A 13,878-nucleotide genomic window follows, 5' to 3' on the forward strand; every position below is an offset into this window, starting at 1 on the left:
TCACACAATGTTCATTAACAGCAACAGATTCAGTTGCCAGACAAAAAAAACCAAACCAAAACAAAAGTGCAATTTATAAAAAGTATCTTTCCAAGAGTATGTGGCCAGTAAGGAGAAAGTATTGTTTCCATAAAATAAAAATGAATTTGGGCAGCCAGAAAGAAGGGTCTCCCTGAGCATGAGTACGGTGTGCAGAGCCTTCTTAGATTAAATGTAGCTCTTCTTATGGAAGAGAGAGAATTTAATAGTTCAGTGTTCTTTAAAAGTTAAATACTTCAATTAAGTGTAATCCAAGGCTTCCTTTCACTTGCTAGCCTGGTTTTCATCCAGATCTTTAACAAGCTGGTAGGAAATGTACGCTTTCTAAATGTGAATGGAGGATTCTATGTTACAGAGCAGAACCCAGAATGCAGCAGAATGCAAAGACATGCCAGTCAGCATCCTGGTGACCTATTTTTATTGTAGCAATTCCATTTTTGAAGATACGTCACTATTTTTTTTAGGGAAGCTGCACAATGAGGTGTCAGCAAACGTGCTGCTTATCATTAAAGATGTTACTTGATGACTGCAAATACTTGTCTGTATGACTGACAATTTTAGTCAACGAGCTCCCACAGTAATGTGCAGTATCACATTCCTAAAGGGACAGATATTGTTATGTTTCTACCATAGAAATATGTGGGACTGAGCAAGATGCCCATCCACAATAAAGGCGTTGTTTTATGGATTCTAGAATTGTAAAAAATGGAGAGACACATGTTTTCAGATGGCCAATGACAGAGTTGCTTGGGCCTTTTTCTCTTTGGTATATGCATATTTTAACAACTTTTTCAGTGTATTTCCTATGAAAATGTTCTGACTCATTATCTGACTTGATAAAAACTACTTAATTCTTCACAGCCATTGATCTTTAAGACTCCTGTCAAGCAAGCAGAACATCATAACCCTTCCTTATAAATAAGGCACAGCCACATTCTATCCTTGAACAGCCTGTTCACACACACAAAAGTATCATAGAAATAAATCTATGTCTCTTATTTTACTTAGAAAAAACTCATATCAACTGTTAAGTTGGGAACAACTTGGTAAAGGGATCATTAAATGACCTAGAAGCTATTTACAAAACCAATTGAGAAACTGAAGACAACATTAGATGAAACAAACACCTGTAAGTATACCTTCAGGAGCATTCTGAAACTACAGCCTGAATTGAAAGCACTGGTGAACTGAGTGTTTCCAAATTTCTTTTGGTGGGTTTTTTGAGGGAATGAGGGTTAATTAATTAAAATGACCTTAAAACTGAAAGTATTTTCTGGCTTGTTTACTGACAATGACTCAATATCATTTTATCAGTGATGAGGGCTACAAAACAAACTTTAGTTCATTAGCAAGCCAGCCAACAAAACCCAAAAGTAACCTTGAATAAATTGCAGGGCAGTGTATTACTAGGCATGGTTTTTTTTACACTTACATCTGAAGCTAACTGTTTAGAAAGCACAATGAAAAATGAACAATACTTACAACCATACCGTTTAGGGACACCCAGCAATCTGGTGGGAAATCCTGGAGTAATGGTACTAAAAACTGCAGACAACCATCCCAGTGGCACAGCAGCAGCATCATTCCGATCAGATTAAAGATTCTCACAACAGCACTGGCCAGATCGTACGTCATGTGGAAAATCTGTGGGCAAAAATCACAGGTGATGTGCATCATGCAAATCAGAAATGTAAATAATTCACTTCTCATCAGGCAGGTTAAAGGCAAAGAAGTATCATCCTGAACTTCTAAAAAAGCTGAGATTTCTCAGCAAGGACGATTAATCTGGGCACATTAATATGGGCAGAGAGCTGTGCTGACAGACCTGACTCTTGACTACAGGTCAGACTTATATAAGCTGCTGAAAAAGGCATATTTTGGATAAGAAGTCACCAACTAAAGTGTTTTCTTAAAGCCTACAACTCCTTTCAATTGAAACAAGTCTCACAAAAACGCTTGGTAAAGGTAGCGAGACCACCACTTGTCTGTGAACTTGGTGTCTAAATACTCACAAAGCTGTGTGAGATACAAATCCAATGACCCATTCAGAAAAGATTCACCTTCACATTTCTTACTTTCTTAAAAGCACCAAAATCTGAGTGAAGAATCAATATAAGTAATTTTACATATTTTTGGACTTCTATTTCTATACTAATTCCAATTTGCACATACCAGTTCACCAAGCAAAATGACAAAAAGGTGGTTCATTGCTCTCCATAATTAGCAGTTTTCCTAAAATACTGAGAATCCTGTGGCTACTACATCTGTAGTAGCTAAGTTTATATCAAACTGATATAATCATTTGGATTTCAACATATTCCTCCATTGTTAGACAAAAATGTTTGCATCTGAAAAGTGTCTTACAGCAAATTGCACATATACTCTTAAAAACCACATAGACATTTTCAGATACGTCATGGGCGAATTTGTTTGACAGAATTAGCATGAACAGCAGCAGTCAGCTGCCAAATAGTATGGAGAAAAACATTGTTATTTAGCACTTTGCTATATTGCTTTTAAAGCACTTCCAAACTACAAATACAGCCATATTCTTTATTTATTACACAATTCAATCAACTCAAGATAAATATATTACATTTTAAAACTCATAATTATCACTCTGCAGCAGTTCCATTTAGAAGATAAAGAATGTCCAGTTGGTATTTCATAGAATTTTAAGTAGAAAATATTATTTAATAGATAGACATAGAAATCAGACGCTTTAGTGATGAAAACATCAGATTGCTAGATGTATACAGACATAATGGCACATGATGTTTTGTATTTGTAAATAAAATAATTCACATATGAAAGAGGGAATGTTTGTATCCTAACTTTTACGTACCTAAACTAAAAGCAGAGATTAAGTACCCACACTGTAAAAGAGTGCAAATGCAAATATGGAGACCGTGTTACAGTGTCTTTCAACATTTCATTTAATTTTCTGTTAGTGGGAGATTGTCCTTGCTTGAAAATGATGGTGTATGTTTTGAGACCCAAAATGCAAAACCTGCATAGTAGAAAAATACCTCCGACATGAACTTTATGTGCAAAACATTTTTTCAATCTAGGGCATTTTAAGATAATACATTTCAAATTCCAGTTTGATAGACATTGGAAACAGATGCTTGTAACATTATTCAAACTGTCATGTCTTATGCAAATACCATCTAGCTCCTCTTAAAATTGAGGAGAAGACACTGATATTTCGGAGATGCTGTAAATGGAAACAAACAAAAAAGTATCACCATTACACGTTTGTCTTGTTAAGAAATGTATTTACATTACAGCTATTTCAATAGCTACAGTTTCAGTAGCATGATATGAACTGAGAGAGTAGATGTGTGAACTGAAATAATTTTATTTTAAAGAACTGGAAAAAATAGCAAGGTTTACTACTGTTTTGGAACACTAACACTCCTTCAGGTTACACTTCCACATGGTTATTATACTACAACCACAAAGTGCAGATGAATCCCTGATCACACCAAAAGTTGCAGAAATTTTGTCAGAGAAAGGATTTCCCCTAGAATATTTGTCTGAAAAAGTGCAGATCAGACAGAAACAATACATATTTTACACAGAGATCACAACTTCCCCAGGAATTTTCTATTGCTCCAGAAAAGGAAGTTATCACATCTCTACACTATGGTTGGACAAAAATCAAAGTTCCCACCCACACTGTTTTCATACTACCTCAAGCTTCCCATTAGGCTTTACTGTAAGAAACCAGAGTTTCAGACTAATTCACTGTATTGGATACTGAGTGTTTTTTAAAAAAAGGGTCACAAAAATTACAATCAGAGACAAAATGCACACAAACATCTTCATTTCTGTACTTAGAAAGAGAAATTTTCTGAGAATATGCACCTAGGTATATGTGATAAAAGGGAAGATCCGGTTCTCCAAAACTCTCCAGAGTCCAAAAAACAGCATTTGCATATATCCAAGGCTCCTGAATCCTTATCAAGCCTCTTCAACTATAGGCTTAGGCACCATGACAGATTGTGCATGTATCCTGTGATCATATCTGCATAAAAATGATAATTCTATGGCTCTTTCACTTGGACGGAACCCATTTTTGGGCATCAATTCAATTACAGAGATGGTCTGCAAACCTCATATCTTGATATAGAATTTCCAAGATTTTAGAGCATTTTGTGCTGGTACATTTTAATTTCAAATTTTAAAATTATATAATTAGGTAATGTGCACTACAAATAAAAAAAAAAGCAGATGGATAGATTTGCCAAGGTGTTTATTTCAGCATTTCCGAGGTCTTGCTTAGCTCTTACAGATGTATTGCTCTCTGCCTACCCCATGAGACTGTGCCATGGCTCAGTAAAGTCTTCCCAAACAAGCCAGTAGAACCGGGACACAGAAAGAGATATTACAAAGGGAGACTAAAATTCAAAACAAACAGCTGGAGCAGTGAGTTCAAACTAAAGGGCCTTGCTGAACTAAAGAGGTCTGCCATTGGGTTTGGGCTCTGCAAGGACTATTCTATCTTGTCACAGTGGTACAACTGTATAACTATTGTTTTTCTTCAAAGCCTCTTCATTAGTAGTGTACCTCTGCAGAAATGGTCACGTACTGCAAGAACAATAATGTGTTGAAAATTTTATGTGAAACCAAATCCAGCAAAGGAAATGATTGCAACAGTCTGTATACAACACTGCAACCTTCCATCATTTCTGAAACCTTTCACTCCAGAAATAGCTCCTGTGCAGCTCAGCATTCGGGGTCAGGACTATTAAAAATGCACGAACATATTCTGGGTATTATCTGGATTACTTAACATGGTAACATTGTATGAGTATTTCAACCATACCATACCATACTTTTATCACCCATCTTTTGCTCATATAGTCTAATATTTGTGTAGCCTATTCTAATAACTGTGATAACTCTGTGTTAAAGAAAATAACTTCATAAGAAAAATCTTAAGCAAATGTTGAAAAAACATTTTAAACATCTCTGCACATTCTCCCTCCAGTAAATAAAAGCCAAGTTTTTTTCTCCTGAAAGGAACTTGTCATGGAAATGTGCGCTTGGTCAGAAAAAAACATTTAAATTCCCAACGCATGCATTCTAAGTGAACAATAATATTTGTTCGTGGTATTTTATTGATATATTTATATTTGGAAGGGGGAGGTTGTTGGTTTTTTAAAACTAATAGCCAAAACTACCCTGTGGACTGAAGTAATATATTGCATGTTTAATATTTTATGTTCTTCCATTCAGGAACTGATTGCGATACGCTGAAACAAGAGCAGTAAGAGAAGTCATATTTTTATAGCATTATCTTTTTGTAACACAAACTGCAGTTCCTGTATTAATGAACTAAACTTTATTAAACTCCTAGGGGATGTGTGAAGTGTAGTTTGCTAAGAGAGGAACTGAAGGACAGGAAGCAAATGCCACTCCTTTCAGCATATGGTGGCTTGCCTGTCAGCAGGTCCTCCAGTGGGATAGGAAGAAATATAGGAATACCACAAATCAATTTACCTTGATCTTGCAGTACAGATGTGTAGTCATATCTCTCTGTTTGAATGGGTATCTTATCAACATAATATTCATAACAAAAATAATTCAAACACTTGCACACAACTGAAGTTAGGCTCCTAAACCCATTACTCAGGTAATTAAATATAAATAGCCTGGTTATTGTTTAACATTTACCATCCACAAATGCCATGCAAATACGCAGCAACTGCAGCTGTAAAACACATTTGAAAATCTGGACACTTTATTTGACTCCTAATTTCATACTTAAATATTCAGCTTAACCAGCAAGAGGTGCAAATTTAAAAAAAATTACTAGAGTGACATGAGATTACTGTAACTGAGAAAAAATTAAAATTCCCCTGAGAACTAAATCTTTCCACATTTTTATTTCACATAATAGGAAAGATTGAATAGATATCTCTCCTTTTTGCTTACTACTTAGTTTCATTTCAATTACGCATGAATATTTTTATTATTATCAAGTTTCTTTGGGTGGGTTGGCTATAATACTGTCATTTTTCATAGTTTCCATATACTTCAAAATCATGTTTAACAATAAATTTAGTTTATGAACTCACTTCTGAGAAATTTCTTCGTATATTATTTTCATATCATTTTCTCAATACCCTGGAAACCTTAAATTTTTGCCTAAAGAGCTGACAATGACTCTGACCATGGCTGAAATGTAACCACAGATTAACAGTTTAATATTTTGGCAGAATATTGCTCACAAAGAATAAGAAATTGCTGAAGAAGTCAGAATTCACATGTTTTTACTCACACTTTGTTAATGACTTTTTATTCCCACGTGTGAAGCAGGAAGCAGACTATTCCTCCCTCACATTCATAATGGAGCGTATACTTTAAATTGATCCTGCTAACTCTGATTTGTGAGCCTGAGATAGAAAACCTGTTCCAGTCTTACCAACCCACTTGCTTAATAGTATTTGAGGCCTGTCATACTAAGTTAATAGTGCACATATATTTTAACTAAACGAACACAAAATCTGTTGAACTGCTGTCACGGAATGCATAGGCTACCTCTTCTGCTTTCTGATAATTGGCATGTAATATTTGTTCAGTCGTGATTTTTAGTTCAGTTTGATTTTTAGGTTCAGTTCATATAAAAATTGATTTATATAAATTACCAGAATTTAATTCTGATTAAAAAAAATAAAAAGAAAAAAAAAAGTCTTAGAACTTCCTAAAAAATTTATTCAAATCTCACATCACTGTCTTCTTGCAGACACCTCTTCTCTTCCACACCTCAGAAGTACTAAAGGTGCTCAGTATCACAAAGGTAGCTTGGGTTTAATCTTCAAATTAGGATTTGCATCATGCCTCGGGCAATATGACATAACACTTGTACTAAGTGAGCTGTGTGGAGTCTGGAATATTAAATAGCCAAGTGGGGAGGGAGAAAGAGCTGCACATATGCATGGAGGCTCTGGAAAGCTTGCTGAAAGCTGTACCAAGGGCAACACAGGAACTTCAGGCTACACCGGGGGACAAAATAGCAGTTGTAAAATGACAAGGGGTTTTAGGTTGTCGCTGGGTCAGTCCAGAATTATTATGTTTATCCCTCAGAGCACCAACTAGACAAAGACTATAAACCGTAGGATCCAAATTTTCCCACCTGAGCCAAATGTTCACTTTTAAAATAGTTGTTGTAACAAATCTCCCCAGGAAATAAAATAATATAAAAGGGGGAGGACAGCACAATGCCTCTTTTTGAGCATCTGTCTCTCAATCTACTTTAAACAATGAAAGGCAATCGTGGCTTTTTGTTTAGCCATTTCATATTCTACAAATCAATTTCAAAAGACATTTTTCATAAATATCACTTGGGACACTATGGGTCCGATCCAACTCCTACCAGAGCCAATGTCTTTGGGAATTGCAGGTCACTACGCTCTACACTGGAAATCTGGGAATCTGCACAAGTAGATGTAAACATGCATTGATTCAAATGCCTGGCTATGCCCAAAGGGTAACATTTTACACCCAGTTGACTCCTGATGTGTGTGCTTAATTTTACAATAAATAATTCATCAATGATAATTCAGTAGTGGGGAAAGGTATATAGCACTATTTAATCTACTAGTATTTGTGACCTTAAGCTGATGACAAATGCAAAGATCTGCTTCTGCTTTAGTTGGCCCTGAAGGGAAAACACTAGTGATTTAATAAACAGAACAAACTATTTTTAATCAAACATATCTGGAAAAAAAAGCTGAGAATGGCCTATTTTATGTGACCTTTAAAAATTGTTATTTTCTAGATGGAGTCAATCTGACATTACATTTTATAATAGAAGTCCCATTTATTCCAATTCAAAGCATGTACAAATGGAAGCCAGCTTCTGTGGAACAAAAAGAACAGCACAACAACATATAAATGTGACAGCATGCTACATCCAAGTTAAACCTGAAAGCATTAATAAAACTACTTTGCTGAAGGAAGATTTAGGCAAGCCTTGGAAAGGTCACATATAACCAGGAAGCAAGATTTATTTACTATATATAAATTCTGCAATATATATTTTCTACTGTAAATTGGCCAATGCCGTACTAATATATTACCTCTCACACAGAGGCCATGACTTCAGTGCCAAAATGTGTGTTTTCATTATCCTGTTGTGATTAATGTGTGTGACCTGTCTTGATATCTAAAGAGAGGAGCAGTCACTTTCGTTCCACGATGAAGAAAACAAGCCAAGAATGACAAACCTCAGGATCCCAAAATTAAAAATACAGGTCTAATTTTCACTGTGTTTTTAGAGAAGTGGAGGTCTCATTCATCACTTATATTGATGACAGAAAGTACCTTATTAGACTAAGCTTTTATCTTCATTAACTGAAGCAAAGTAAAACCAAACAAAAAACAGTTCACAGATGTCAGAAGGATACAAGCATGCAATACTAACAGCCTGCCTCTGTGACAAAAATTTAGCTGAAGCTCTTCTCATCAAGTCATAGTACCAAACTTAGAGTGACCATATGCCAAAAAATACTTGACCTGTACATGAGCACAGAGATTGAGAGTTTTGTCGGCTTGAACTATAGCTCTGTTTCCATTTCAGCATTATTTCAAGCATCAGCATTGCCTGACCTTCAGCTCAAGCTTCTTGATGGGCCAAGTATCTCAAGTGGCAGCATTACTGAACTCAAGCTGGAGACTCCATGGATGGAGCTGAGCTAGAAGGAACATTTCATTTATTATCTTTTATAATTATTTATATCTTACAAAGAAGGTAGCTTGAAGATACAGCCAGTCTCTAAATGGCCTGAAATATTTATGATTTTCTTACGAGGTAAGCAAGAGGAACTGTTTCTCATATTAATGTACTCCAGCAGCAACAAGAGAAAATAAATAAGTTATTCATGATCACTCATCTGCCCACAGAAAGGCCAAGGCAGGAACTCCTACAGTGCTGAAAAGGGCAGCAGAGTGAGCAATGTGAATTCTAAAAAATATCACTGCTTACAACATTTCAAATATAAGGGCATAAAGTCTGACTACATTTTTAGGAATTAATATCAGCTTCTGAAGCCTATGTTCCCCAGTTTTAATATACTTACACAAGCAGTTTTCATCCTTAATGAATGTGAAATGAAACAATAAATACCAGACATATTTATAAAGAAATCTACCATAAAATGTGTCAAAAATGCTGAGGCAATTTAGGGAGAACCTTAGGAAATACCAAAGCCTTCACAAAAAGTGCCATATCTGACAAAATTGTTTTACAACATTATCGATCACTCAAGTGTCACAAACCCTGAACCTTTTTGATTTCTGTTTTTAAAGCATAGCTTCGGAGATAATCACACCCTGCCCCCTGCATGCTAGGTCTTTTCCTCTGAGCCACATATTTAAAAGATAGGAACAGGGCAGTGCCCTGGCTGCACCTGCCACCAAAACCGGCAGGACACAATCCGGACTCTCAGACTCCTGGATCCGAGATTCAATAAAAATGAATAAACACAAAGTGGACACACTGCAGGAAGCATTTATAAGTACATACAAAGTAACAGCATATCCCGGAACAACATGTTTTTGCAATCAACATTGTACAAATGGGAGACATGTAACCAACCTCTTTCTACCTCAGTATTTTCTCTTTTTTTTTTTTTTTTAAGGTAGTAATGTTTTAACTTCCAAACTCTGTGAATATGAAATCAGATACTTTCTGATAGAAGGAGCAGCACCAGAAGATTGGATGTACACAGAAACTTGAAAGTTTGCATGTTTACAAAAATCGTATCTGAAACTATTGTTTCTGTAAAACAATTCTCTCGATGTTTTTTCTTTTCACTAGATCTGTGTGTCATGACAGGCTGCAAACACTTCAAGGAGCTTCTCTTGTGTCAGCCAGATCCAGGAATGGGAAGCCAATGAAAGTGTGTGAATAAAAGGAAAATAAAGTTTTCTCTTACATTATCCTAAACCCTTTAAAGAATCAGTTTGAGATTTAAGGGGATGGTTCATTAATGTTATTAAATAACCAGTTCTTTTTACATGATGCCTACCCCCAAAGTCACGCTGCCACATATCTGAGCTTCAAACTAATTGTCCTATTTGTAATACAGCAACGTAATGATCTAATAGCAAGCAACTGAAATAATGAGGAATATCTCTCCTGGGGAATTTAAGTTGGTGTCTTACTGAAGCTGTTGAGTTTAATCTTGTAAACATGGAAATAATGGCAAGGAATTGAAAATTAAAGTCATTATGTTAAATTTCCTGTGGAATAAAAGTTCTGAGACCAATTCCTTTAATAGCATGTGATACCTTCACTTTAAAAAGCCCCTAAATGTTGTATGAGGCACAATTGTTACATTTTAATGTTTCTATATTTGGGTTGTTGAGATTCAATATAAGCTGTGAATAAAATATGTAAAATTCCATACTGCATTAGAATCTAAATTTTGCTTTTTATAGTAATCTAAAAGAAGAGTTCATAGGCCAATCCTTATACAAAAAACCAAGGCAGATGATTAGTGCACAATACTGTGTGTAAGTCAGAACTCTTCATCAGCTGGATGCTTAAAGCCCAAAACACAGAAATCCATTTATTCCTTTGAAAATCTTGGTAATAGCAAATATGATAAAATCACTCCTATATCATAATCACACACACACAATAAAAATCAAATAAATAACATCTGAAAGTATACATGTGAATAAAGTATTGTGCTAATTACATATCAATGATTTGAGGTCTAAATCAATGTTTCATAATATTGACAAATGATTTTAAAATAATATGGCTAATTGAACTGCATTATAGAAAACTTTTTTCTGGGAAGTGCAAAGGAAGTCTACATACAGTTAAAATCTTACTGTCATTCAAAATCACACAGAGGACTTCTTTTAGGGTTTTAAAAGTTAAATACCAAAAAAGAACTGATGCTTGGGCAGGTACAAAGAACACACCAGAATCGTAGTCTTAATAATTTGTCTCAAAAATTGCCAGCAGAAATTAAGAATTTAGTTGCCTGACAAAAACTTCATGTACTCAGAAAAATTTTACCAGTCTAAAGAAATTACTTTGGAGATTTGCATACAATACCCTCTCTTGTAAAATATTATGTTTACTTGGTTTAGTACATAAAACTACCTTGAGCAGAAATTTCAGACGCTAAATTATTCTATTTTTGTAACTGTGTTCAGCATTTGGTAAATACATGACTATCATTATTATGGAAATTGAGTGTATGCTTGCATACCCACAAACCTAATTTGGAAACAGTTTTGAATACTCAAAAGTCTCTACAGATCTCTAAGGATAGTCTATGAAAAAGTGAGAGATTGAAAAAAAAAAAGACAAAAAAGACATAAAAGTAATACCAGAAAACACGAACTACGGTAAGAAGGAAGAAGTGTTCTTTTATGGTCTTATTTGGGTTCTTTGATTTTTCCCTATTTCAAAAATATTATTTAAAATAATACTTGCTTCTGATGGATCAAATTTTTCAGGATTCAATACACAACCAGCTTAGACTTTGTGTTTTAACCCTATCAGTTATAATGATGAAGAGGTGATGAGCGGACATTGTGCCTGGACTGATTTTTCCCCATTATTTGTTGAACAAATAAATTCATAGTAACAAATTAATTAATTAATTAATTATATTTTAACATGGTTATTTTACTGCATTACGGTATTTTGAAAAAGAAAACAATTAGTGCACAGCAAGCCTAATGTGTAAAACCATGGTACCTCTCACAGTACTTATTATTATATAGTCTCTCCAAGAAGAGTTTACATTTAGTAATTTTTTTTTTTTTTAAACTAGTACTTCATTAAACACAATGCCTAGCTGTAGTTCACCATATGAACAATGGAACAACACAGATTACTTTAGAAATGACACGATATGTCAGCCTATGAATTTGAAACATACACTAAAATGTAATACAACTGAAATAATTATTTACTAAAACTCATCAACAGCAAATCATAAACTACACAAACATGTGTAAGTCTTGTCAGAGTCAGAAAGCTTCACTGAAAAATAACAATACCACATAATTTCTTTTTACTCTAAATCAGCATTCCTACACCCCCACCCCCTATTTTTTCCCTTTCTTTTGTATCATTCTTGCACTTTTTCTAGCACACCAGTAAAAGAAGTGCAGAATGTGCACAGAGCCCTTGGCCAGCCCAACACGACACCCCTCCTCCTGCCTCGCACTCTCCCGCACATTAATTTTGGCAGTGCTTTCCGCAGCACTCAGCCACTGAGCACAGAGGTGCTCCTGCATGCTCCGTGTCCTGGCCCATTTGCACAGCAATCACTGCGTCAGGTGCATTCCTGCTGAGGGTGTAATGTGGCAGCCCAGCCTTTCCAGGTTACAGATCTGTACTTGTCTCCCTGCCGTTACTTTTGTAGCTGTCTTAGCAGTGGCTTTCTAGTGTTTTCTAGCTGATCTGATGAACGTGTCTTTTTTTCAAATTGCCCTTCAGCTATAAATCACTTAAACTTTGCTGTAGATTATTTTGCCCCATTTTCTAAGTACTGAATATCCACTAGGTTGCACTTTGCAAAGGCTGGCTCTGGTTCCCTACTGCAGCTCTTGCTGACATTGGAGTGACCTCAGGTGATCATCTGTGGTCTATCTTCAGAGGTTTGATCTGAACATTTTATCACTGCATTCAGATTTTATGAGACTACTGAGTCTTGAGTGATCTGTTGTTGAACATGATACAAATAAACACCTTTTGCAGAATTACTGCTATTTCTGTGTATGATCTCAATTGGCCATTCATGTTGTGGTAGACAATATACCTCCTTATTTACCCCAGACAATATACCTCCTCATTTGTCCCATATTTGTTTCTGCTTTCTACATATACCTCACATTTAAAACAAAAGAAAGATTGCCAAAACCGTATCATGTAATTTTTTAAAGAAAAGAGTATCCTTACTTTCTCTTTGTGGATTATAAGCAATTCCAAATTGGTGTTGAGATTTTGGCTCACTTGTATTTTTAAAGGCAGGCTCTTCTGTTAGTAAACATCTGGAGGAAAAGGATTTACTTTCTGTAAGTAGACCAGCATTTCCCTCTGGTTTCTGTTCTTTCTCTTATTCTTGTTCCCCAGAGCATCCCTGCGGTACATTTTCAGTCCATCCATTCCAAATGTTCTAATTTTTCTATACCCTGTCCTTGTGCCATCGCCTCGTTTGTTTTTCTTTTTTTTCATACACTCCCACAGAGAACATGAACATTACATCCAAAAAACATCCAGAAAAGGTTCTCCAATTTAGAACAAGTAACTCTAGCCATACTTTTTCAGAGCAATTGTATCCAAAGGCTGCCATTAAAAGGTTAGTATTTCAACTACCACATCGTGGCAATATTGCCAACTCCAAACCAATATAACTGTGATTTAGGTGACCCCATAAAACATGAGATTAATTTTAAAATATGTTTTGTGTTGTTTGTATTTGCATGCCTATCAAACTTCCCTCAGAAATTGGTGGGAGGCTAAAAATAGCTATAAGAAAACAGTAATAAATCTGAGTTGCTTACAAAATCACACAATTCCAGGAACTGGAACGTAGAGAGAAATGCAATACTGTAAGGCCTACAATAAAACTGGAAGAGTTTGCAAGTTTGCAATGATATTTCAATCATCCTACTTTTACTAACTTAGTCCTAAACTACAGAAATTCTTTGTTTCCAGAAGGCTAAATCCTGGAAATGTTTATCCTATGTGCTCTCAGTGCTGCAGTTTGCATCTTTGGGACAGTGCTGTGACGGAGACTGAATAGCAAGAACAGTATTTACGCAATTGCAGAGTGACAGTGAAATGCAGAGGTA

At 35.5% G+C, this 13,878-nt stretch overlaps 1 protein-coding gene across 1 annotated transcript in view; it reads right to left on the reverse strand.

Annotated features, from left to right (window-relative positions):
* HCN1 (hyperpolarization activated cyclic nucleotide gated potassium channel 1) overlaps nucleotides 1-13,878 on the reverse strand; it is a 198,721-nt gene that overhangs the window by 95,016 nt on the left and 89,827 nt on the right. The window contains exon 3 of the mRNA XM_075726555.1: nucleotides 1,522-1,683. Within this exon, the coding sequence (XP_075582670.1) occupies nucleotides 1,522-1,683 (162 nt within the window). The remainder of the gene's footprint in view (nucleotides 1-1,521; nucleotides 1,684-13,878) is intronic.

This window comes from Pelecanus crispus, chromosome Z (genome assembly GCF_030463565.1).
Source record: "Pelecanus crispus isolate bPelCri1 chromosome Z, bPelCri1.pri, whole genome shotgun sequence".
NCBI classification, from domain to species: domain Eukaryota; kingdom Metazoa; phylum Chordata; class Aves; order Pelecaniformes; family Pelecanidae; genus Pelecanus; species Pelecanus crispus.